The sequence below is a fragment of the Terrapene carolina genome, unplaced genomic scaffold (assembly GCF_002925995.2).
Source record: "Terrapene carolina triunguis isolate 2854851 unplaced genomic scaffold, T_m_triunguis-2.0 Scaffold210, whole genome shotgun sequence".
Taxonomy (NCBI): Eukaryota; Metazoa; Chordata; order Testudines; family Emydidae; genus Terrapene; species Terrapene triunguis.
Window position 1 is genome coordinate 34224943 of NW_020664561.1, and position 27346 is coordinate 34252288.

Here is a 27346-nt window from a genome sequence, read left to right on the forward strand (position 1 = left end):
TTGTCTATCTTTGGCTGCATACTACTAGAACAGCTCATATTTACTGCTGTACCATCTTAAATCAGGCAGACAGGCCAGTTTTGATTTGAGCTTTTCTGCAGTAATCCCAAATCAGTTTTTATTCCTTATGCACTACCATCAGCTGTTTCAAATTCCAAGTATATTATGTCAGCAAAGAGAGCATAAGGTTTCCCTTCATGCAGAAATTGGATGTATACTACTGACTCTCATTCAGTTACTGACCTGTCAGTGGATCCACTAGCAAGCCCAATAACTTTCTACATGGATTTCTAAAGACACTTCGCTGAAAGAATTTACATTTGCCTCTATAGAGTCTTTCACTCACAGGGTTATAGTTAGATCAAATGTGCCCAGAATTTTGTGAGTGCAAGCTGCAGAGTATTGCCAAAAGCTTTGACTACATTTATATTTAGCAGCTGTATAAGCTCTGTTAAACAAGAAAGCAAACATTTGGCTCTCCTCTCTTTATGTTGCATTTAGAGAGCAATCCTAGTAATAAGAGCTTCTTGTGAGCAAACTGGAACCTCTTCTGCATCTATGAATTTAACATAACAGGGGTGTATATAACTGTTTATCTGGGGAGACTAGAGTTAAATAATAAAATAACAGCTGTTGACTATCACTTCAACGAGTAGTTTTGTAACGATTACATTTGTCCACTTTTAATTACCGGTAAGTGATATTAACTATCACACTAGCAGACTATCTCACCACAGTGAAATGTGGTAAACTAAGGCAGACTCTCACCAAATACGGGATCTAGACCGTGAACTAGAGGTGGATATTGGAAGGCACTAAGTAGTCTAATCCCAAAGAAGAGCAACTGTCACATTTGGGTGCATAGAGGAGAGATTGAGATACAAACATTTTTTATGTCCATATCTCAAATACAAAGAAGTACAAGAAAGATATCTTACACTTGGCTAGTTTGTCATGACAAGAAAATCTCACTGAATTGAATCATACATTTGTCCTAATTCCATTTAGCTCCTCCTTTTTACTTTTCCCAGTCCCAATCCAACAGCTCAGTGCTGATATTAATGCCTTCCCGAGACTGAGACTTCCTGCTTGCTGAACAGGGAAATAGGACACTTGTCCAAATAGCACTTCTGGGCAATTAGGTTTTCCACAGCATGCCTTAATGCCTAGTAACTTCTAAAAGGAGACCAATTATTTAGTAAACAAGTAGAAGAGGACCCATTTAATAAATAAAAACTATTACCCAAGAATGCCATCTACCAGTTTAGGTAATTTTACATAGTTCAGATTTAAAAATCACACTAGCGGGGGAAATCAAACCCTTGAAGCATTGGAGTGCTTTCATATTTTCTCCTAGTAAACAATCTGTGGTATAATATTAAAGAAAATTCAAAGCAACACAAGAACATTTGTGGGGTCAGAGAGATTAATGAGTAAAATAAAAGGTAGCTTCCTCTGAGCAAGTCATTTCATGAATTCCTTTGTATGGGCATATATTTGTAAAGACACAGTATGATCCACATGCGTAACTTAAAATTGGACTAGGAAAGAAAAACTATTATGGAATTCTTACCACTTTAAAGTAGGATACAGTTATCCATTAAGAAGCTCTCTGACATAAGGCTATGAAACTCTGGCTCCTAACTCAATTGAAAATCTATTATAACACACACATCAGGCAGAAAATCTTTTCCTTCAATAAACATTTTGAAACAAATTCTCTACTCTCTATGTGTAGTATACATAATTATGAGTGGGATATAACAGTACAATCAAATATGCCACGACACATCCAATTGTTTTGAAAGTGACCATTCAAAAATGCAAAAAAAAGAGTCAGAAAATAGGACATCAATGCAAGAGAACCTATGTTTCAACATTTACTGGTAACATCCTCCCACATCATATTACATCTATTCCACATGCTATTCACAGAACAAAAGGCAAAAAAAAAAAACCCAAGTTATTTAGGCACAGAATATTATACATGACTAACTCCATTAATCTACATTAATGAATGGAGATGTGCTAGGAGCAAGACATCTGATGCCATAGCAACCTTTTGATATACAAGACAATGACTGTTAAATATGGAAGTTCAAAAAATGTGTTCATATTTCTTGTTATATTATGAAGATAGTGTTCTACTGTAAACGGATTTAGCCAATTTGTTTTTTCTAGGATATATAGGCAAATTGTAGACAGAAAAATAAAGCAAATATTTAAGTCTTCTATATCAAGATTCTACATATTGATTGTGAAAGTGTGTGCAGGAAAAGCTCCTCAGGGACCATCTTTGGGTATGTCTATACTGCAATGTAAGCCCAGGCTCAATGTTGTGAGCCTGAGCTTGAGCGTGCACACTGAGCATAGACCCCAGATTGAGAATTTCTGCAGCCTGGTCTCATACCTGTGCTCAGGCATTTACACTGCATTACACAGACCCAAATCAAACTACCCTATCCCAGGCTTTGTAGCACCCTCCCCAACTGTAGATGCTCTAGCCCTTTGTTTGTGGTGCACTGTGAAAAAATATCCAACCCACATGTTACAGGAAGCTGTCACAGCCTGCCAAAACATCCTGCTGAGCCATCTTTTGGGTCTGCACACTCCCATCAAGTAGAGCCACCAAGATGGCAGAGTCACCATTTGAAGAACTTGTTTTCACTCCCATTTCGGGAAATGGGCAGAGTATCCATGAGACAGTGGTGGATATTTAAGTGGTGTTTTCTGACCTCCCGAAAGCACCTGTTAGAGGAAGGAGGAGGATATGGACTTGAACTGGCTGGGGCTGCTCATGACTCTGAGTATTGTTCCTGATGCCCCCTATGTAGACTGGCATTTTTGGACTAGGGACACAAGCACAGACTGGTGGGATCATTGTCATGTAACCTGGGATGACCAGCAGTGACTCCAGAACTTTTGCATGAAGAAAGCTACATTTCTGGAGCTATGTGAGCAGCTTCCAGTGTCACAACGCACACTTGAGGGTTGCATTGCCAGTCACAAAGTGGGTTGCTATAACAATCTGGAAGCTATCACAGACTGCTACAGGTCCATTGCTAGCCAGTTTGGTGTTGGAAAGTCAACTTTGGGTAAAATGATGGCAGAAGTTTCAGAGGCAATCAGGCATGTGATTTACCCAAAGGTGGCTGGCATAAAGAAACAATATCAGTGAAGTAATTGCTACTTTTGAGAGACTGGGGTTTCTAAACTACACCAGGGCCACTGATGGGAATTGTGTGTCCATAGTTTGGCCTCAAGGAGCACGAATACATAAACTGCAAAGGGTACAAATCCATAGTTATGCAGTCCCTTGTGGACTACAAAGGAGGTTTTATGGATGCCAATGTGGGCTGTACTGGAAGATTGCTAATGCCAGCGTTTTTGGCCAATAGCGAGTCTACCTTCATGGACAGGACAGGACACTATTCCCACCAAATAACATTGTCATAAATGGAGTAACTGTCCCCACTGTTATTCTAGGGGACCCCATATGCCCCCTTTTGCCTTATCAAACTGTATCCTGATCTCAGAGCCCAGGGAAAAGAAGGTTTAATTACATTGTCAGTGAGTATAGAATAGTGGTTGAATGTGCATTTGGCAGACTGAAATCCTGCTGGTGCTGTTTCAATAACTTTGGATTGCAGTGTCATCAGTGCTGTCTACAATACTGAGGCTTGCTGTGTTCTTCACAATTTTTGTTAAGCCAAAGGTGGGCCATTTGCCCCTGAATGGACCTATGACAGTAATGGATTGTTGAACCAATACACTCAGCCCAACAAGTGCTCCTATGACAGCTAGGACAGGATGCACGTGTAAACAGAAATCATGGATGCTCTATGCTCCCATATCGTGGACTTGTATAGACCAATGGATGAGGGAGAATAGTAAGTTCATGAATGTGTTTTTACATCAAAGTTAACAGTATATGAAGTACTGATTACAATGAATGGTAGGGGACTGTAATGAATTTTAATTATGGATGAAATGACTGCTTATGAAATGCGGGGGCGGTGTACTGTCTGGCAAGAACAGAATTTTCATTATGGATTGATGTAAATAGATGTATTGAGAAATTGTGTTTGGATACAGCTTCCTAGTTATGCCCTATCATGTTCTTATCCTTATTATTTGAAATACACATTATATGATGTGATGCAGGGATGGTAATAAACTTCCTTAATAGAATAAAAGCCTTTATGTGTGAACATGGCTGTATTACAGAAAAACAATATTAAAACATCATCAGGCAAGTCAGCTGCCATTACAAACACCACAACACCAATAATAAACCAATACCAAAACCAGTAATAAAATAAAGTGCACAAAACAAACATTGAACAGTGCAAACAGCGAAACCAGTGCCAATAAATAAATTCCGTACATTTGCGTAAAAATTAAATTTTAAATGCTGAATTGCACTTTGTGCTTCCCAGTCACCATTTTGAATTACCAGGGTGGTGGGAGGTGGAGGGACACCAAGGTGCAGGCACGCATTCTGCCATTGGCAGATAAACGCTGCTAGCCACAGCTTGTAATTAGGGCTGTCAAGCGATTAAAAAAATTAATCCCGATTAATCGCGCTGTTAAACAATAATAGAATACCATTTATTTAAATATTTTTGATGTTTTCTACATTTTCAAATATATTGATTTCAATTACAACACAGAATACAAAGTGTACAGTGCTCACTTTATATTTATTTTTATTACAAATATTTGCACTGTAAAAAACAAAAGAAATAATATTTTTCAATTCACCTCATACTGTACTATAGTGCAATCTCTTTATTTCATGAAAGTTGAACTTACAAATGTAGAATTATGTACAAAAAATAAATGCATTCAAAAATAAAACAAGGTAAAACTTTAGAGCCTACGAGTCCACTCACTCCTACTTCAGCCAATCACTCAAACAAGTTTGGTTACAATTTGCAGGAGATAGTGCTGGCCACTTCTTGTTCACAATGTCATCTGAAAGTGAGAATGGGTGTTCGCATGGCACTGTTATAGCCAGCACCGCAAGATATTTATGTGCCAGGTGTGCTAAAGATTCATATGTCCCTTCACGTTTCAACCACCATTCCAGAGGACATGCGTCCATGCTGATGACAGGTTCTGCTCTATAACAATCCAAAGCAGTGCAGACCAATGCATGTTCATTTTCATCATCTGAGTCAGATGCCATCAGCAGAAGGTTGATTTTCTTTTTTGGTGGTTCGGGTTCTGTAGTTTTCGTATCTGAGTGTTGCTCTTCTAAGACTTCTGAAAGCATGTTCCACACCTCATCCCTCACAGATTTTGGAAGGCACTTCAGATTCTTAAACCTTGGGTCGAGTGCTGTAGCTATTTAAAAATCTCACATTGGTACCATCTTTGAGTTTTGTCAAATCTGCAGTGAAAGTGTTCTTAAAACAAATATATGCTGGGTCATCATCCGAGACTGCCATAACATGAAATATATGGCAGAATGTGGGTAAAACAGAAGAGTTCTCCCCCAAGCTGTTCAGTCACAAATTAAATTAACGCATTATTTTTTTAACAAGCATCATCAGCATGGAAGCATGTCTTCTGGAATGGTGTCCGAAGCATGAAGGGACATACAAATGTTTAGTATATCTGGCACATAAATACCTCGCAATGCCGGCTACACAAGTGCCATGCGAACGCCTGTTCTCACTTTCAGGTGACATTGTAAATAAGAAGCAGGGAGCAGTATCTCCCATAAATGGAAACTAACTTGTTTGTCTTAGCGATTGGCTGAACAAGAAGTAGGACTGAGTGGACTTGCAGGCTCTAAAGTTTTCCATTGTTTTGTTTTTGAGTGCAGTTATGTAACAAAAAAAAAATCTACATTTGTAAGTTACACTTTCACAATAAAGAGATTGCACTACAGTACTTCTATGAGGTGAATTGAAAAATACTATTTCTTTTGTTTATCATTTTTACAGTGCAAATATTTGTAATCAAAAATATAATATAAAGTGGGCACAATATTCTGTATTGTAATAGAAATCAATATATTTGAAAATTTAGAAAAGCATCCAAAAATAATTTAATACATTTCAATTGGTATTCTACTGTTTAACAATGCGATTAATTGCGATGAATTTTTTTGAGTTAATCACGTGAGTTAACTGCGATTAATCAACAGCCCTACTTGTAACACATTTTACATCGGGTCATAAATCTGAAATTCCTCCCATTCCTTTATTAAGAGCAACAAACATGGAGCCAGAAACATACCAGGCTCTGGGGCTACTTATGTCTCTTCTGTTTCTGCTGCCAGTTCTGCAGCAGGCTCCGCCCTTGGGGGGGATCATCAGACAGCTCCTTTGAGCATGGACCCAGCATGTGCTGCAGCTACTCCAGTGGCAGAACCTCTTTGGAAACCAGTGTGAGCACAAGTCACTTCACTAGCTGGATCTGGTGCCTGCTGGTTCCTCTCTAGTATAGGAGTAATTCAGGGGTCAGAAGGTCACCATCCCGGCTGACCAGGCTGTCGTGAACTGCTGTTGGCTCAGTGCTTGGTGCAATATCCAACACCCCGTCAAACTTCTCATAAAAGAGGCAGGATGTTGGGGAGTTCCCAAAGGTGTGGTTTTCAACCCTGGCTTTCCAATAGTCTTGAGCTGCTTAATCCACTCCCAGCACTGGTCACCAGTCTGGTGAATCCCCCACGCTGCCAATTCATCTGCAGTTTTGTAGTGAAGAGAAACTTCTTGCTTGCCTCACACCAGAGATTAACCAATATCTGACTGTGGTCCTGTCACCAGGGAACAACGTGTTTGGCAATGGACTTCTTATTGGTGGCCATAGCTAGTGCAGGAGACGGTTCACTCTGTTTGCAGCTCAGCAGTCAGAATACAATGTAAAACACTGAGCAGCTGTACTTGAACGTGGGGGGTTGCTTCCATTTCCTGGGAGTCAACTGGCTAGTTTTGAGATAGAAAAAACAAGGAACACTGGCCCATGGGACTGTGTGATAGAATTGGCAGACTATCAGGACATGAGTCTGGGGGACCGAGGCCCAAGCTGCATCCACAATACAAAATGATGCACTGTGGACTAGTGGGACTTGGGTTTGGATGAACCCCTCTTGCTGGATCCTAGGGTCTAAGTCCAGGGGCTTACTGGCCTTAGTCAGCTTTGTGTGTAGACAGAAGTGGGGTTAGAGCTCAAGCCTGAGTCTGAGCCCAGGCTTGCATTGCACTGTAGATATACCCTCAGTGTTATGTCCTCTACAGCACTGAGTACCAAGTATTTAATAAGGGGAAGTGCCATGGTATCCTCTCTTAATATCTCAGCCAGTAGAGTTTGCTGAATGCAAAGATGGCAGCAGAAAGGTGCTTTGCAATAGGCTGTTCAGGTTACTACCTCTCAGCTCAAAGAGGGAATCACTGACTTCTTTTTACCTCCTAGGATGGCAAAATCCTAAGGGAAAAAAATCTAGTCCCAAATGAATGTCTGCACATACACTTTCAGAACTGCCACCCCAGACACATACACCCACCAAAACCCCCTGCAACTCCTCCTCCCCCTGCCTGGGAAAAAACCAAACCAAAAAACTCCACACTGCTCACCACGGACCTACAAAATTTTGCAAGACTAAGGTGCATATGTGTATTAGATATTAATCATAAGTTCTTTAAAAGACAGATGCTTGTAATCGCAAATTCTAGCAACAATTCTACTTTGAATAAAGGGGACAATTTAATCTGTCCAGTTTTAGACTGATATTTCAGATAGAGAAATGTAACTACTAAACTATGAGCGTAGCAGAGGAACAAACAGCAACTGGTGTCAGTATTATATAATATGCTGCATCATATATAATCTTAGTGGCCTGTGAAGGAGCCCTAAAAATAAAGGATAGGTGTATTCCGTCCATCACATATGTGCAGTCTGCATATTTCTGTCCTTGCCCAACACATTGGCATTCATGATCATTTTAAAATGATTCTAGCACACAACTGCTGTGTGGTTATAGTATAAACTTGTAACACCAAATAAAATAAATCAGAACTTAATTCAAACCAAATGGACATAGCAAATATGGTTGGATATATTTGCTGATCTTCTATAACAATGTAATTGAATCATAGAGGATAAAAGCTATTAGGACCAAATGGATTAGTAGGTCATCTAACCCATTCCTCTTCCACTGTAGATTGTTCCCCACACTTCATTTTCTAGGACTTTGTCCAATCTAATTTTAATATAATCTTTCATATTTTTATGATAAACCTGACTCTCTTAATCACTATCTATGATTTATGTATAATAGAGAATAAAGGGAATAAACCATTTTAAAGTTTATAGCTCTAGTGAAGACTCTACATTGGAAATTAGGAATTTAACTTACTGTATGTAGGATTCAAATGCCATTAAAGATGAATGCTTTAAAAAGGATGGACTTCCAGTGCAGTTTTCATGAAGTCCTTACTTGCTGTAAAATCATTTTCCTTATGAAAAAATGTTTCATCCTACCATATTTTATTTTCAGAATTAGTAAACATCATACTTCTATGTTCAAGGTGTATTTTCACCAAAGTGCTTGAGTCTACTAAATTACTGATTTTGAAACTGGCTAAGAGAACCAAAATGTAAACATAAGTTATTACAAATGTGCATACTTAGTTACTGAATCAGAGCACACAAAAAAATCTCTTTCACTAGTTACCTAGTTACCATCTTAAACACTAATACAATAGAACTGCCTTTGTGTGCATATTGAATGTTGTGCAGGATGTGTTTAATTAAATCACTATTTTAAAAAGTATCTGAAACTACATGTTGATAAAAAGGTTTTCCTTAATAAAAAATGTAATGGAGGTCAATTGACTGATAATATGAATTTATTGGTACCGAAGACAAGGCACTGTGCTAATTCAAGAATGACAATTAAAGAAAACAAAAGACTCACTTCTGTTACTATGCTTTCTAGGACTGAACAACTCATCTAACATAATAAGGCAACAGGACTGCCAAGAATATAGTGTAAGGAACAGAATGCATTAGCAATCTTTGCCTCCCACCCGTTGAAAAATAAAGAGATAGTACTGAAAAAAATTACTGTTAGTTAAATAATGTAACTACACCTGTAAAAGTGAGTATTAAATCAGCCCATATAATGCTCTATTGTACTCTTCAAAGAGGAGAACTGAACTGCTTTAGCCACAACTGACTTGGCTATACTGCAAGACAATGCAAAAGACCTTTGCTAGCAGTTTGTGAAGTCTTCTTGGTGACCTAAGGAGACAAAACCCTGATTTACACGACAAACTTATGTCAGTATTACTGCAGCACTCAGGAGTGTGGAAAATCCACACCCCGAGCGATGTAGTTATACCGACCTAGCCTCCAGTGTTGACAGTGCTATGTCAACAGGAAGGCTTCTCCTATTGATATAGCTACTACCTCTTGGGGAGGTTAAGTACCTCTGCCAACAGGAGAAGCTGTTCCATCGCTGTAGGCAGTCTTCACTAAGTGCTACAGCAAAGCTGTAAGTGTAGACAAGCCCTCAGTAAATCATAAAGGGACAGCTAGTTCCTGGAAATTTTTTGTTTGTTTTACAGCTCTCCCTTCTAGCCCACACTAACTAATAGCCAGACACCTGCATTTGTTTAGAGGAAAGAAGATTTCACTTTGAGGGGTGTTGCTAAAGAGAACAGCACAAAAACGTATCCCAACAGGGCAAGAATTTGATAAATGTTAAGAAACAAAAACAAAAGAAGTTGCTTGAGTAGTTTGCTACAATGTTTTTATGTAATAGCACCACACTAGTGTGTGAAAAAGCAGTTTCAGCAGCACATACTAGCAGATGGTGTCACAAACCGCAAGTGATGACAAATCAAGTGAAGAAAGCATTGTTCCAACAAACAACAAAACAAAAAACAAAACCACCACAAACACACCTAGCTGCTCCACAACAGTTATATGGGAGAAAACAAATCTCTCAGGTTGGCATCTCTTTCATATTCTGATCTTTCCACATGCTCTAATTTCCCCCATCTCCCACAGACATCACTGGAAGTTCTATGCTTGAAGAGAAAGCAGAATATCTGCCAAGGACTATGTGGATCCAAAAACAGAATGTTGTCCCTGATGATGTTAGCTGCTTCTGTGACCCAGTCTATAGGTCTTCTCAACAGTTTTGAAGAGAATAAAGGAAACTATTCTCTGTTGGGTCCACTGATAAGTCTTCTTGCTTACAAGATGGGCTTTCTTTGGCCAGCACCTCAAATTTCCAGCCATATGAATAACAAGAAAAATATGACAAATACATATTTATATAAGCATTTGAGCACAGTATGAGCATTTTCATACTAAGAAGACGGCTCTGGAGGGGAGAGGGTTACTGTGACATAGCCACATATACAAAAGTATTTAGTCTCCTATACTTAAGTTGTTTACACCCTAGAAGTCTCTTGGTTAAATAATAATAATACATTTAGAAGCAGAGTTGCAATACTTTTCAAAAGTAGTAGCAGCAGCAGCCTTCACAGGGAGAGAGCACTATAATAAGAATGAGTTTGTTTCCACACACTGTTTACCATGTTAACTTGTGACAGAATTCTGATCAGATTTAACAGTAATACTACTAGAAGTACATTAGCACAGCAGCACAGTCATCCCTCCACATAAAAGATTTTTTAAAAGATAAAACAATACATTATACCAGTATCTGTAAAACTGTTTCATAAATCCCCCAAAAGATTGTGTCCATGCATATAAGGCAGCAGAAAGTCAGTCAAATATTTCATAGCATCAAAGCTAAATTCTTAGCCTTTGTTGCAAAAAAATAAGTTGTCAAGGATGAAATCTTGATTGTTAACACCAAATACTAATAAGAGAAAGCACAGAAACATGGCAGGAAATTTGCCATATCTGCATAACTTACAACAAAAGATCCTAACATTCACAGGCTTTAAAAAACACATTGAGAAACCTGAGTGAAAATATTTTAGGAACATATTGATAGAAGACCACCAACTAATCAGTCTGTTCCTTTTTAAGTTCATTTGTCAGTTAAGTGCTTAGAACACACAGCTAGACTCATTTGTATGAACCTATACATACGGTATGTCATATGCCATTGTTTCCCATTCCATAGAGTGGGATTGTCTTTAAATGAAGTGACCCTGGGCATGCAGGCAGTGTGGCAAGAGAAAGGTTAAGATCAATAAAGAGGCAATACCTTGTTTCCTTAGAGGAGCATTTTGTGGCAAAAGTGTGCATTGTTTCAATGAACCCAAATGATCTTTATAGAGAAGTTCAGTTTTACATATATGATTTCTAGTCAGATTTTCCATTCTTACGTATTTTGACTTCCTTTTGTCCAATGAGACAAATAACTTTGTAGCATCCCTTTGTAATTTTGACCATCCACATCAAGTTCATCACATCCAAGACAACACTTGAGATAATCCAGGCGCTTTGGGCTGCAACTCCTACTCTGTGGAAAGCCTCTGTTCCAAACACAGAAATGACGTCGGCATAATAAACAGGCATGACTACAATCCTCACCATGAAGAACACAATCGTCATCAGCACCCCATTGATGATGTTGGCTTTTGAAGATTTGGGGTACCCCAGCACTTCAAAGAACCACCTGCAAGAGAGAAGTGTTCACAAAACCAAACAAGTTTCAGATTTTTCAAATCCCTTCTTATGACCAGTCACTATTCATCAATTTATCCCCAAGCCCTCCCAATCTAAAATTCTGCCTTGTATTATCGCTTCATCTAAAATCTCTCTAGGCCTGTTAATTATCTTGGTGCAAAGCATTGTGTAATCTCCATTACTACATAAAAAAGTTTCATAACAATATTTTAAGGAACAGCATGTACAATAATCTCCTAATTTGAATTGTAAACTAATAAGTGTACATGTTAGTTGCTATTACTGTAGTGTAGAGGAGTGGTTTTCAGCCTTTTTTCATTTGTGGACCCCTAAAAAATGTCAAATGGAGGCTTTGGAAATCTTAGACAATCTGTGGACGCCCAGGGGTCTGCGGACCACAGGCTGAAAACCACTGCTGTAGAGCATAGATAATTTGTTTTGTAAATTAATTTTAAAATAACTACTGTGAAATAATTTATTTTTCGTTCTTTGAACATTTTAATTTGCACTCCCCGATGAGAAACTGCTATTCAATTTTTTTTTAGAAGTGAAACTGAGCTGAGAAATGTAGCTCCAAACTTCCTCAAAATTATAGATTAAGGCCCCTACCAAATTCACAGTCAATTGGTCAATTTCATGGTCATGGGATTTTAAAAATTGTAAATTTCATTATTTCAGATATTTAAATCTGAAATTTCACAATGTTGTAACTGTAGGGATCCTGACCTAAAAGAGAGCTTTAGAGCAGGGGTCGCAAGGTTATTGTAGGAGAGTTGCAGTATTGCCACCATTACTTCTGTGCTGCTGGTGGTGGCGGCGATGCCTTCAGAGCTGGTCAGCTGGAGAGTGATGACTGCTGGCCAGGAGCCAGCTCTGAAGGCAGCGCTGCCACCAGTAGCAGCATAGAAGTAAGCATGGCATGGTATGGTATTGCCACCCTTACTTCTGTGCTGCTGCCTTCAGAGCTGGGTCCTCGGCCAGCAGCCTCTACACTCCAGCCACCCAGTTCTCAAGGCAGCACCACAGAAGTAAGGGTGGCAATACTACGACTCCCCCCTACAATAACCTTGCAACCACCCTGCACCCCCTTTTGGATCTGGACCCCCAGTTTGAAAAACGCTGGTCTCCCCTGTGAAATCTGTATAGTATAGGGTAAAAGAACACAAAAGACCAGATTTCACAGGGCAGACCAGATTGCATGGTCCGTGACAAGTTTTTCATGGCCGTAAATTTGGTAGGGCCTAATTTTAGGGAAAGAAAGAAGTTTGGAATTGGTGTTGTAGGTAGGACCCCCATCTGTTATTTCACATTTGCTGGATTTGGGCTTTTGTGATTGGTGCCTTGTTACTGTCCTAATAAGATCCTTAGAGATCAGTCTGGTCCCAAGCCAAAACCTCAGCTCTAAACATTACAAGTTGCATTGCATTATTATGTTAATGCTTAGCTGTATGAAAAAAGTCAGTGTGCAGGAGTAATTTTGAGTAGGTTTTCTATATTTTGAGGCCCTACTAGAGAGGTGTAACTATTACATATAGTCTATTGCCTGGCAAGTAGAACCTGTGGGTTGGTTTCTTAAGGAAGTATTTGCATTACTGTATGTTCCTCTCTTTCCCTTCATTCACCCAATAAAATCACCCCATTGAAGATTTGTATAGCAGTGACAGGTCAGAGAAAGGACAGAGAGGACCAAACCATAGAAAACAGCTTAACTGCTGAACCTCTGAAGGCATAATCAGCTAAAACTATTGACCATTAAGCAACAGGTGTAATGATTGTTAGAACTTTCCCTTTGTAAAACTAATAGTATGGCCTGTTACAAATTTATTACTAAGGGGCACAGCCATATTGACAGATACTTGTGATATGACTGAACATTATAGATCCCTAGTAAGATAATCAAAGTCAAATATTTTCTTAGATATGCATCAAGATGATGATTAGGTACTGTGCTGTGCCAGCATATTAATTTATAAATGCTTTTTAAATAAATGAAAAAATGGTAATAGAACAACTGCTCACAACCAAAGTCAGAACGACAATTTATGGTTTGCCCGTCACTGACTAAATCAATGCTGAAATTAAAGTTGCCTTGTATATGGACATGCCCAAATCAGAAACCAGTATAGAATCACAGAATAGCAGGGTTGGAAGGGACCTCAGGAGGTCATCTAGTCCAACCCCTGCTCAAAGCAGGACCAATCCCCAGACAGATTTTTACCCCAGTTCCCTACATGGCCCCCTCAAGGATTGAGCTCATAACCCTGGGTTTAGCAGGCTAATGCTCAAACCACTGAGCTATCCCTCCCGTCAAAGAACAAAAAGGAGGTGCAAGATAATGATTTAAGAAAAAGTAAAACCTCTATTTACTGTTATAACAATTATGCAGTTTATTTGTAATTTTTTAAAAAGTGAATGTAATGCTTGTGAAAGTGCTGGATTATTAGACAGTGCTGGAGAACTAACTATAGAACAGATATAGCACAGACAGCGTCAGGGCAGTTCATACTGCCCTCAATATTCTACTTATGTGCTTAAAGCTGAGAAGAGTGACCATCACTAGGGAAGAGGGAGGTTCAATCTCTAGGTCCATTCAGATCTTTGTCTTTATGCCGACATGGCCAACAAGGAAGCAAATTGTGATAGTGTTTTTTGTGAAGTGAGCAGAGTAGTGCTCTGCTAGACTGTGGTTTAAACCTTTAAATTTTAGGCAGACAATTCAATTCTATAGATCAGCTATTTCAAACAATGTAGGTTCTGTCAGATGGGTTAAAAAAAAAGCATACATCTTTCAAAGAGCAGAAATCTGCTCTATAAGAGCAAGACTTTGGTGTCCTGTACTATACATTTTTTTTTTTTTGCATTAAGTTAGTCATTAGGAATACTGAACAAACTCTTTTCAGTAGTATTCATATTTACAGATCTCCAGAAATAGTTTCATTTGAGTCATAAAATTACTTTCTCAAAATACAAATTATAGAGGTATATTATACCAATATTTTTCTAATTGCAAGATGGAGATGAGAGGAGGCAAGACTGACACTAAAATCCAGAACAATGGTCTGATTTTTCTTCTATAGTTTTATCGTTCTAAATTTTATCTTTAAATTTTCTTCTAAAAATTGAAATTATTGTAAATAAAGAGGATGAAAATATTTCACTTGCCAAGTACGTTATTTCATAACATTACATGCTACCATTAATTGGGCTACAAGATTATTAGTTACAGTTTTCCTTTAGGGTTGTATTATCTATACATTCAACTCTGGCACTTTCAAACTGACAAGCTAAACAAAACAAATTTCTTATGTTCTTTTAAAATTAAAATAAGGATATGGTAAGGTACAAATAGTTTAAAGAGACTTTCATATGTTACAAAGAGAATTCTCAGTTGAATTAAGTTGACCTGTGTTTTATATACCTTCTGGTGAGAATTTAAGCCAAATCATGAGAGTGATAATTGAGTTGTTTATATAAGTCAATGGAATTCTGAGATTAAAATGCGATTGTATATTATAACTGCAGCTTGGTGTTATTTTTGTTAATACTATAGTAGAGTACAAACAACAAAAAGACATATAATATAAACTAATCTTTCTGAACAATTTACATTACTTACTGTCTCCGAGGTCTGGTTCTCCTCAAATTTAATTAAAGTTATATATATGAATTTATGGAACAATAACTCCCTTAATGTAATAGACTTTATCACCATCTTCTGCAGAGATTCCTGTTTGTCTGATAAAATAATAATTCTGGGTATTTGAGGACACTTGGCCTCAGTCAAGGAACTTTTAAAGAAACATTTAAAGTAAATTATCTATCTTTAATGATATGATATGTTGTGATGCTTCATATCACAACCTAAAAAAAAGTATTGGTACAGATACCACTGAAAGATCGGGGTGAAATCCTAGCCCCGTTGAAGTTAATGTGAGTTTTCCCATTGACTTCAATGGGGGTAGAATTTCATCCCAGGGAGGTAATAATACCTGTTTATATAACCTTGATAAGACCACAACTGGATCTTTTTCCTCTGGACTCCTCAGTACAGAAGTAATATTGATAGATTAAAGCAGGAATCACCACCTAGCAGTTTCTGAACAAATCAAAAGTAGCCTTTATAATCTTACCCCTTCTCCCTAACTTAAAAGCTGAACTTGCCAACCCAATGTTTGAGGCAGACCCTGACATGGCACCTTCTCATAGAACTACTAGAGACTATGCAGCATACTATACTCTACTGCAGGGGTTCTCAAACTTCATTGCACCGCAACCCTCTTCTGACAACAAAAAATTACTACACAACACCAGGAGGGGGGACTGAAGCCAGAGCCCAGCTGAGTCCCACTGCCCCAGGGGGGCGAGACAAAGACAAAGCCTGAGCCCCACCGCCCCGGGTTAGGAAGGGGTCAAAGCCGAAGCCCAAAAGCTTCAGCCCCTGCCAGGGGGCCTGTAACCTGAGGCCCTCGCCCCTCGCCCCCCGTCCTGAATCCCCAGGGCTTTGGCCCCGAGCCCCTGCAAATCTAAGCCAGCCCTGGCAACCCCATTAAAATGGGATTGTGACCCACTTTGAGGTCCCAACCCACAGTTTAAGAACTGCTGCTCTACTGCATGCCAGAGCACTTGAGGATTGTGAAGGAGAAGCATAGCACAGATGCCTAGCAACAACACAGCTGAAAGCTATTCAGAATATCGAAGTAGAATGAGGCAAGGACTCCTTAACCTCCAATAAAACATCTGCCTTAACCTTTCTGCATCTTTCTTCCTTATGGCTTCCAATATGCTTTATCTCCCCTGACCCAGTCTTCCCTTTTCCCACTCTAACTATGGCTCTTGCAATTGCCACTGAAGACATTTGACCTCTGTATTGCTCATCCCGGAAACATAGCTCAAATTAGAACACAACACTTGGGGAGATTAAAGAAATTGGATACATAAGGCTTGTGAAAGAAGGAACATCAGATCTACTGTATTTCTGAGTACCAAAAGAGTTAGAAGAGAGGGGATGAATTATTCAAGGTGATTAAAAAGAAAGATGATAAGAGTTAGCACCCTGAAATTTGAAGAAACAAGAGTAAATTTGATTTTACCAATACGCATTTTTGCTAGTCTACTGGGTTGTGGAATAATTTAATCAAGGATGGGAAGACATTGCTGGATTTGTTTAAGGGGGAAAAAATGCAGTCTTAAAGACAGCATGCAGGAATTGTTCTGCATTATTTGACTAAGGCCTGGTCCACACTAACCCCCCACTTCGAACTAAGATACGCAACTTCAGCTACGTTAATAACGTAGCTGAAGTCGAAGTACCTTAGTTCGAACTTACCGCGGGTCCAGACGCGGCAGGCAGGCTCCCCCGTCGACTCCGCGTACTCCTCTCGCAGAGCAGGAGTACCGGCGTCGACGGCGAGCACTTCCGGGATCGATCCGCGATTGATTTATCGCGTCTAGACAAGATGCGATAAATCGATCCCAGAAGATCGATTGCTTACCGCCAGACCCGGAGGTAAGTATAGACGTACCCTAAGATAGTTCTGATTTTTCTAAAATTTTCTTAATAGGAAACATGGCTACAGGAGAGACTTCCTTACCTCTTCCTGATGGTTTTTGTGCTCTGAGATCACCCATAATAAATACTAAATATTTATGTAAACTATGCTGTCCCCCATCACTCTCTCCAGAGTTTTCCACCAAGGTGTGTGAGGTAGGTAGCAAGCCCCTTTAGTGATGTAGAACTGGTTACTCCAAACTACTATATCACACTACACTTAAGGAAAGAGTGTGAAAGCTGTTTCGAGGTATTTCTAAGTTTAGCCACAGTATGGCCTTACTTAGATGTTTTAATATTTTATCTATTATAGTTTTTGTGTTTTTTTTCCCATCATTTCTGCAATGTACACAAGTATTTCCATGGGGAAGGAGTGAACTAGATAACCTAGGGTGTCCTTTTTAGGGTTGAGAGTCCATGAATCTTTAAATTACAGGTTTTCACAGCTTTGCAACTTGTAAAGGTATGTCAGACACTCACATGCAGTATATATAAAATATAGACCTCAAGTAATCTAGAACAATGATGAAGGTGTCTAAATATCAGAGAAGTGAAATTCTGGAACAGCCTTCCAAGGGGAGCAGTGGGGGCAAAAAACTTAACTGGCTTCAAGACTGAACTTGCTAAGGGTATGGAGGGGATGGTATGAGACTACCTAAAATGGCATGTAGCTGATGTGCGACTGCTAGCAGCAAATATCTCTAACAGCCACTGATGGGACACTAAATGGGGAGGACTCTGAGTTACTATAGAGAATTCTTTCCCAGGTGTCTGGCTGGTGGGTCTTGCCCACATATTCAGGGTCTAACTGATCACCATTTTTGGGGTCAGGAAAAAATTTGCCCCTGGGGTCAGATTGCCGGAGACCAGGGGGGTATTTTTATTCCTTCCTCTGCAGCATAGGGCACGGGTCACTTGCAGGTTTAAATTAGAGTAAATGGTGGATTCTCTGTAACTTGAAGTCTTTAAATCATGATTTGAGGACTTCAGTAATTCAGCCAGAGGTTATGAGTCTATTACAGGAATGGGTGGGTGAGGTTCTGTGGTCTGCAATGAGCTGGAGGTCAGACTAGATGATCACGATGGTCCCTTCTGGCCTTAAAGTCTATGAATCTATAATACAAGTCCACAATTTCACTCAATGACAAAGCTACCTGGAACCTCTTCTTGTGTTCATGATGCTGTTAGAAACCCATAATGGAAATGAAAACTTGTATTACATACTTTTTTATCTAATAACCTATTTATACCCATCTAACTTATACACTTCTGCATATTCTTTTGTTCAAAAGATTTATGCCAGCTTCATGTTGCATACAGAATACCATTTACAATAAGGAGGAACTCCTCTAGAATGCACTGGAACATAATTCTAGGAGTACAATAGCCCAAAATTTTCATAGCAAGCAAGCTTTTTCCAGCTTATAAATTTGGTTATGTTGAAGTGTGACTACAGAAAATGAATCAAATTTCTATTTGTTATTTACAGTTAAATTCAGTTATCTAACAAGGCAAGACACAAGTTAAAGTAAAATAATTAACAACCACCTACCGCTGATTCACAAAAGGAGTAGAGAACTCTGCAAGCAGACGAAAGTTACCAAAATATGCCAACATTCCTTCACCCTATATAGCAAGATAAATATTAAAAAGAAGAATCAGGGATGTAAACTTTAGTCATAAATTTAATCTGAAGAACGCATTGACCATTTCCATTTTGTTAAAGCTTCCCAGCATTTGTAAAATTGTATAGGATCTCAAATACTTTACCAAAACTGAAAGTGTCAAGTAAATGTAATAAATTTCGTAATCCTCTTTATAAAACTTTAAAGTAAATCATTTATAACATCTAATACTGCTGCCCTTTGAATTTTTTTTAGTGATAAATTAAGAAAGCAGGGAAATATGCAATGTGTCTTGTGACTCCAAGTCATTGACCAAGTATTCAAAATACTTATAGTTATTTGTGGAAGATTAAACAGATGCAGAAAGTTGGCTAACAAATGATGGCACTCCCTAATCAACATAAAAATAGTGATAAGTTATGATAAATTAAAATGGATATATTTTACGGTGACTATCTAAAATCATTCAAGAATATTTTGAATTTCTCATGTTTTAAATAAATCCAGCAGAACCATACTAAACTCACAGAAAATGAGCACTCGTTTTAGTAAGTTAGTTAGTTTGCCAAAACAGAGACTGAAGGCCAGATCCTTGGTCCTGTTCCAACTTTTTTGCAGTGCTCCATCACACAGCTCTACTCTAATCTTGTTGCAGCCCCCAGCAAAGGGGATGGGTTGGAGGAAGGGCATGTGGCTAGAATCTTGCTGTCCTCTGGTAATCTGCCGCTGGCAGAATGGCACCAAAGCACAGCTGCACAATTAAACTGAGCATTTTGTAAACTGTCAAATTACCCAGTACAACTTTGGATTGAGGTTTCCATTTATAACCAAATCTTCCACTCGTGATCATCTGCACTGGTTTTTTCTGTCTACAGAGGAGTAAAGATATATTCTTCATCTCTATTACTTTTTGGCAGCATCATACGCTCCTAAGAGCAGCAATTAAATAACGTTTGTGGGAGAAGCAGTTTATGAGGCTGAATTCTACACTGGAACCCATCAAAAAGGCAGCATTCATCAACACTTGCCAAACAGCAGAATGTGAGGTGCCACTGTTTTTCCCCTATACTTGGAAAGAGGGAATAACTGCTGGCAAATATTGACTTCTTAATGATGACCACTGTATTGCTGTAGGAGTTCTATTAGTGTGCTCAGCATGTATAAAAAACAGAAAAATTGTACATCCAGTGATCTTACATTTTAAGGACCAAATTCTGCCATAAGATATATGTGCACAACTTCCACTGAAGTAAATGGGAATTTTATGCACATATCTGAGGGCAGAATTTGAACCTGGATTCAGTGATGACAATGATTTTTTTTATACCAAGATCACTGTCAGAAATCCTATTATTTACCTCTTAAATCTCTGGAAATTGTTTTGTCATTGCAACTAAAGGAAGACAGTAAAAATTAAATATTTGGCATTCTTTGCATATATGACTGACCCTGCAAGGGATAATATTGTTGAGTTTCTCTAATCTGGTCCCAGAGTTCTATGATTCTACTGATACATCTATTATCTTCAGCTAGAAACAGAGTTTCATCTTCTCTGATCCAGGTAATAGGAATCCTGAGACTAAATCCAAACTAAAGATTTGGACATGCAGATGAATTAATAACAGGCACATGGAATGATTTCAAGTGACAGTGAGCAACTTTATTTAACATGGGGGGGGGGGGAAGCATTATATGCCACCCCCTACTCTCACATACCAGGCATTTAATTGGGTCCAGTACAGGGTTACAGGATTCCTACCATAAAACCAATAACTGAGGGTACTTTTGTTTCTGAATCTTCTTTATCAGCCCCTGCCCCTTCCCACCCCCCACCCATAGAAGGTGTAAAAGTTACCAAGGGAGGACTTCCGTGCATCAAGACTTCTTGTCTCCCCTTTTTCCCATAGGCAAATGGATCACCAGTGAAATCCCGGATCTCATTTACCTCTGAGAACTGGTCCCTTGTAGCTTTATCTGTACTGGACACTGGCTGCAAGTTGCAAAAAGCTAAAACAGTCTTCCTTTCCTCATATTAAACTTGCTAAATCTTAATTCTTATAACCTAACTGTGCTTCCATGATGCTGTGAGGAAGGCAAAAAAATCCACCACACTTTTGCTAAGTAGGTCCAATGGGAAAAATTCCTTACTGATCCAAAAGCAGGCAGTTAAGTCAGACTTGCAGCATCCTAAAAACACAGCTGTTATGCTACAACTACGAGGAGCGAGTGCAGGGCAACTAGCTGGAAAAAGAGGCTTTTGAAAACCCTGGGGGGAAGTCTCAATAAGTGGGGGTGAGAGAGAGCACTGTGAGTACCAACTGGTTAGCCCATTCCTCCATCCCAAGCCAATGGGAAGGCTGCGGTCTCTCCCACACCCCCATTCCCACAGTGTATGAATTCTTGCGTCCACCTCTCCTTCCGCACCTCCTGCTAGGACTGTGTACATCAGGGTGGGGCATTAATAGTCAAGTGTATTAGTCATGTCAAACTTTAATTTTATTATAAACAAAAAAGACAACCTCAGCTTTTATTTACATATAGCCTCCCCCTGATGTTTACAGAAAGAAGGTAACAAGTAAAAGCTTGCTGATATATTTGTATTACTGTATACTAGTTGCTCTCTCCATATTTACTTACGAGGAATACCATCAGCTTGAGGGGGGAAAAAAGTAATTTCTCTGAAAATTTTGTACTTATTGTGTGGGATTTTCAAATGTGCCTAAGTGATTTAGGAACACCATTCCCACTGGAAGTCAATGGGATTTGTGGTCATCTACGCACTTAGAAAAACTAACTGAAATCAGTTACTCTTATGTATTACTTTTAACTATAGTGGGTAGGATTTTCTATTTCCCTTCAGTTTAATTTGTGTATTCAAACAGCACTTTGTGTATAGTCAATCCCGCTGTTCACCCAGTAAAGTCAATTTTTTCCTTGCTAAAGGCACCCTTATCAACAGGAAAGAAGAAAAGTGTCTACATAACATTTAAAAAATATTAAAATTACATTTTCTGGGACATTTTATTTAAAGGATTCCATACCAAAATCTGGACCATTTAAAATTAGCCTATGTCAAAAAGTTGACAGTGTCTCTTTAATGAATACTTAACACACAACAATTTACATCTTCAAAGCACTGTACCACCAACGTTAAATATTAACATAAAGTAAGTGTCAGGTATTAGACACCAACATAAATTAAAGTAGGATTAATTTCAGAAGTCTGCCAAAATAGGGCAGAGTTCCATTAACAATGAAAAGTGCTGTTGGGCTAAAATATGAAAAAAGTAAAGTGGGACAAAAAGTTTTAATCCCTTTTATTAACATCACAATTGGATTTTTTTATACAGTAAAAAAGAAAAAACACTGGATATATATACACTACACTTAGAGATCACAGACTTGTGGAAATGCATTGGAAATATAATAAAAAGTGGAAAATAACATGCAATAGCTTTTGGCTGTTTTGTCTTCTTCCTCTGTGCAGCAAGCTACAGCTAAAAGTTATGATCTACTTTTGGACAGAGAGTGATTTATTTTAAATATTTTCCTGCAGCTGTACATGTCACCTAAATAATTTGTATCAAATATCTGGTTTTACAAAAATTAAGAATTTTAATTCATCTCATTAAACCAATGATTCCCAAATCATATCCCAATCACAATCAAAACAGAGACTGCACTTAATCCCTTTTCTGGTTCCTTCAGTCTCTCGCACTTTCCATCTGTTTGTTCCTCTTTTGTTTAGTCCCCGTCCCGCATCCCCCCACTCTCAGTCTCTCCTTCTAGTGTCTTTGGAGTGTCAGGGGACAGAGGCTACTCATTTGCAAGAGTAGCTGGAGCACCTTTCCATTGCAAAAATCACACTACTGGGGAGTATATGCCTGGGAACAAGCAGCCCCCAAACCATCTAGAAAGCAATGAATGAAACTCTATTCATAGACCTAAAATGTCTAGTACAAAAATCCACACAATTTTTCATTCCTTTCACCAAATTCAGAACATTGGGTAAGGGCTTCAAAGAAGTAGGATCTGCAGAAGCCATATACTGTCAATTCTCCATCACGAATTGCCTTTATATATCCCCTCTTGTATCTTAATTCCTAGGTTTCAAAATCACTTGTTGCACTCGCGCCGTGATTTCAAGGTCTACTAGATGCAACAAGTCTGGATCAGGTAAAAATGTGGCTATCCTTTTGAGACAGAAGATCCAAAGATATTAGAAGAAGAAGAATGGCTCCAATGCTATTGCTAGGAAATCATATTACCCCCTCCCCCTCCCGAAAAAACAACCCCAAACTGTAGTGATCATTGAAAAGTCAACAGATATTTTATATTTAAAACTGCCATTAACTTAAAAAAATATTTAGTACTTCTGAACTTCTGTGGATGATTAAAGTCAAATGTCCAGTTACAAATTTACAACTTAAAATATTAAACTGACACCAGTTTTATACCTAGTATTTAGGTATATACCTAGTAATTAGGTATACATAAATAAACATGGAGAGAACAGTACACAGCAATAACAATGAAGTGCAGCTGCAATCTCCCACCCCATCCTCATTATAACCATTGTCTACACTTTTAGGCAGTAATAAGCCTATGATAAAATGAAACTCACTGTTACTCATGATTTGGAAGATTAAAATGTGCATGCATCCTTGTATGTTATGTGGATTTCTTCCAAAGTGTGCTGAAGTACTTCATTTTAAACAGATATTTGTTCCAAACTTTATGATGGGCAGTGATGCCTAGTGGATAGAACACTAGACTGGCACTCTGGAGACTTGGGTTCTACTTCTGGCTCTGCCACTAGCCTATGGGGTGACCTTGAGCAAGTCACTTAGCCGCTCTGTGCCTCAGTTCCCCCATCTGTAAAATGGGGGAAATGATACTTACCTCTTCTGTGATCTACAGATCAAGCACTACCCAAGAGTTAAGTATGAAATACAAGAGCATCAATGTTTCATTCATTCATTTTATCAAATTACAATATATTCTTGACATAAAATTAGAGTCTTTCATAAGAAGGTATGCAAAAGGACAGTGCTGGTACAGACTAGCAAACAGTTTAGAAACTTCAAAAAACACAGTACAATATGAAAAAAAGGCGATTGAGGTTTATTTCAAGTCCTAAATTAAAATTTTAGAAGGTCTCTTTGAAACAAACAATAGTAAGGAAGTTTCAGCGTTCATACTGACATTTCATACAAATAATCACAGCATTTTTTATGTAATACTTCACCTGGGCACGTGTATAGCATGTTGGTGACTGTATTGGGATAGATTAGATGGCTACATAGAATAGTTATTTTTTTAATATACTACATTCAGTATACTCGAAAGCTGAACTTTAAAAAAATGTTTTAAAAATCCCAGTTGCTGTTGTAAAAGAGTTACATATTTATAAATATATAGCATTTTGATTAGCGCTGGAGAATCTCAATAAGAGTTGTTATTTTACTGCTATTCCCCAGCAGGAAGTTTATGACCAAAAAAAAGTTTTAATGAGCAGGCAGATGCTAAACACAAACTGCGAGCTTTAGTGAAACTGTTATTATTTGGTAGGAGAATTGTAAATATATAAGCATCGTCGTTCATATTAAACAACAAAACCATTAGAATTTACCTAGACAAAAGGTGTTGTGAGAATTTGTTATTTATAAAAGCACTTTGAAGGTAAGTGCACTGTCAGTGATAATATCTGGCAGAGTCAAACCTCTCTTGTGCATGCAAGTGATGAGTAGTACATTCTGCGTTACCAGCTATGGACTTGATCCCGATCCCATTGAAGTCAGGGTCAAAACTCCTACAAAGGGAGGAGGTGTTAGATCAGACAGCAAGCTGATAGTTTCCTGAGATTTTTAAATTACATTTAATAATTGTAAAGCTGTGCAAAATACAAGATGAAATAAAAATTATTACAAGGCTTTTGAATAGTAGGTTGTTTTTACAGGCAATATGTGCTATAATACCTAGATAAATAGTGCTGTTTAAGTGCAGATTTTCAGCATTCACTCTGAATTTTGCAGCTTTTGTTGATGTAAGCAGCCATATATTCTTGCTGCAGCTATATCCTTAAAATATTATATATGTTTAAACTAAAGACATTAAATTACAGACCCTTCCCCCGCCAAGGAACAGGAAATAAACTCTTATGTATTAGATATCAGTTGATAGCTCAAGTTAGCTCCCCCACAGCCATTATGTAGTACTGCATAAAAATGTATTGAAATAATTTGTAAAAAGCACACAATTAACAAAATAGTCATTAGGTCATTGGAATTATTCAGACTTTTTTTTTGCAAACTATGCCGTATATGTAGAAAAAATCCTTTTGAAAATTCGTCTTAATTGGTGACATTCATGGAAAGTTTTCTTAAGATTTAAAAAAAATTCTAAAAAAAAAATCTGATTGTATTAAGATCCTGATTCAGCAAGATACTTAAGCACATCAAAGCAACTACCCATGAGTTTAAAGTTAAGCATGTGCTTAAGTGTTTTGCTGACTCAGAGTCTAAGTCACCTAACATGGTGACAGGTTTCAGAGTGGTAGCCGTGTTAGTCTGTATCAGCAAAAACAACGAGGAGTCCTTGTGGCACCTTAGAGACTACCTTATGCCCAAATAAATTTGTTAGTCTCTGACTGATTATCACTGACAGAGCACTTACCTTCAAAGTGCTTTTATAAATAAATTCTCACAACACCTTTTGTCAAGGTAAATTCTAATGGTTTTGTTTAAGTCACCTAAGTGTCACGTTTTAAACTGAAGACATTTGAGTTTTGGGAGTGGGAGAGTGAGAGACATTGAAATGTTCTTCTTAAACTACAGCATTTTAACACTGAGCATATTTTTGTACTGACAAGCAATAAACTCGCAGAGAAAGTATCTTTATATTAGAAATGAAGCTGTAGTCTTAACTTTGTAAAAACAGTCTAAAAGGCATATACAGTAATTTAATCTGTGAAAGAGAAAAAATGTTCAGTTTAAAACACATACTGGGTCAATTAACTGAAACCTTTATCTGGTGGCCAAAAAATAACACTGAGAAATACTTTATAGGATGAGTCACTGTAACTTAATTTACTAAAATTGCAAATATGGATAGAAAAACACCACCAAGAACAACGTATGCTACCATTATGTAGCTCAATACATCTCTAATATTAGTCTATTGATTTTTAAACAACTTACATAATAAACCCTATTTCAGAAGCTAAATTGGGATCAACCTCCTTGAGCTACTGAAGCCAGCATTAGAATCCATCAGTTTTGGAGTTTTAGAGGCACTCTCATTACTTCCCAGTTTCACAGTTTAGCTAAATCCATGCTGTTTGATTTACTGTTTAGAGATGAAGAGACACATATAATAGAATTCTGGACATGAATGCACAAGCCTTCAGTGAAAGTCTAATTAATGGATTTTAGGATATCAGATTATTATGCCCTTGTTAATCTATGTGGGATTTAAGGTCTTAAAGTAAGTGTGCCTGTGTATATTTAGAAATGCCTATGCAGCTGCTGGGAGTGTACTTCCCAGTGTGGATAGGCAAACACTAGCTCTGCTCAGGCCAGTGTCCTAAAAATAGCTGTGTTTCCGCAGCAGCATGGGCTAGCCACACAAGTCCGTACCCATGAGGAGAAGGGTCAGGCAGGTTTGTACTTGGATGCCTAGCCCGAGCCACCATAGACACACTGCTATTTTTAATACGCTAGCTCAAGTATAGCTAGCGCATGTATGTCCAGCCAGGCTGGGAAGCACACTCCCAGCTGCAGTGTAGACATACCCTTACTTGTATGTAGAAATACAAAAACTGGAGTTTCTTGGGGCAACACTGTTGAGACACTACAAACAGCCTAAATTCAGAGCAGTGACGTTCACCCTTAGTCACTATCTTGTCTGCTTGTTAGGATATTGAAAAATATGGCACTCACCAGTACAAAGTAGTAGGCATACAGAGCTGCCAAGTGATGAATTACAAAAAATTTATCACCAATTGCCTTCCAGTAGTAAGTAATAAGAAACAAATCTGTAAAAGAAAAAAAAACATTAAATTATTACAACATAAGCTACCTAAGGACTATAATATTTCTCTTTAAAGCTTTCAGTATTACTGCAATCTAAAAGGAAAAACCTTTTTGGTTATCTGAGCTATGCATATATTTTTAATGGCAAATGGTGTCCAACTCAACCCACAAAAAGAAAAACAAATCTGAATTGTCTTTGAATTCAGCATTTCTAAGCTCAAGACTTCTGTATCCCTTCCCCTACTCCTCGGCTCCACAGATGGACATTAAATGTGAAAGGAAAAATTAGGCCTAAGCACTGGTTAAAATATTTTAGCTCTTCCAAAAATGTTCATAAATCTTTATATTTCCTACATGAAGGGAGCTGCCTGGCCACAGCTTTAGCAGGAGGTACACTGTGAGTAAGGATAGATCCAGGGACACCCCGCCCCCAGTTCTAGGTCCTGGTCTGGAAGATGACTCATGAGCCCACAATAATTGTATCAAGAACCCCAGAGAGAAAGGGGCTTGAG

The 27346-nt window shown here is 38.3% G+C and overlaps 2 protein-coding genes across 2 annotated transcripts in view; both read right to left on the bottom strand.

Annotated features, from left to right (window-relative positions):
* Positions 1 to 11555, bottom strand: part of LOC112119095 (cytochrome c-type heme lyase) — a 28687-nt gene extending 17132 nt beyond the window's left edge. The window contains exon 1 of the mRNA XM_026655488.2: positions 11533 to 11555. The gene's annotated coding sequence lies outside the window, so the exon portion shown is untranslated. The remainder of the gene's footprint in view (positions 1 to 11532) is intronic.
* Positions 10348 to 27346, bottom strand: part of LOC112119104 (transmembrane protein 56-B) — a 45494-nt gene continuing 28495 nt past the window's right edge. The window contains exons 5-7 of the mRNA XM_026655489.1: positions 26742 to 26836; positions 18729 to 18802; positions 10348 to 11617 (exon numbers count right to left, since the gene is read on the bottom strand). Of these exons, the coding sequence (XP_026511274.1) occupies positions 11302 to 11617; positions 18729 to 18802; positions 26742 to 26836 (485 nt within the window). The 3' untranslated portion in view covers positions 10348 to 11301. The remainder of the gene's footprint in view (positions 11618 to 18728; positions 18803 to 26741; positions 26837 to 27346) is intronic.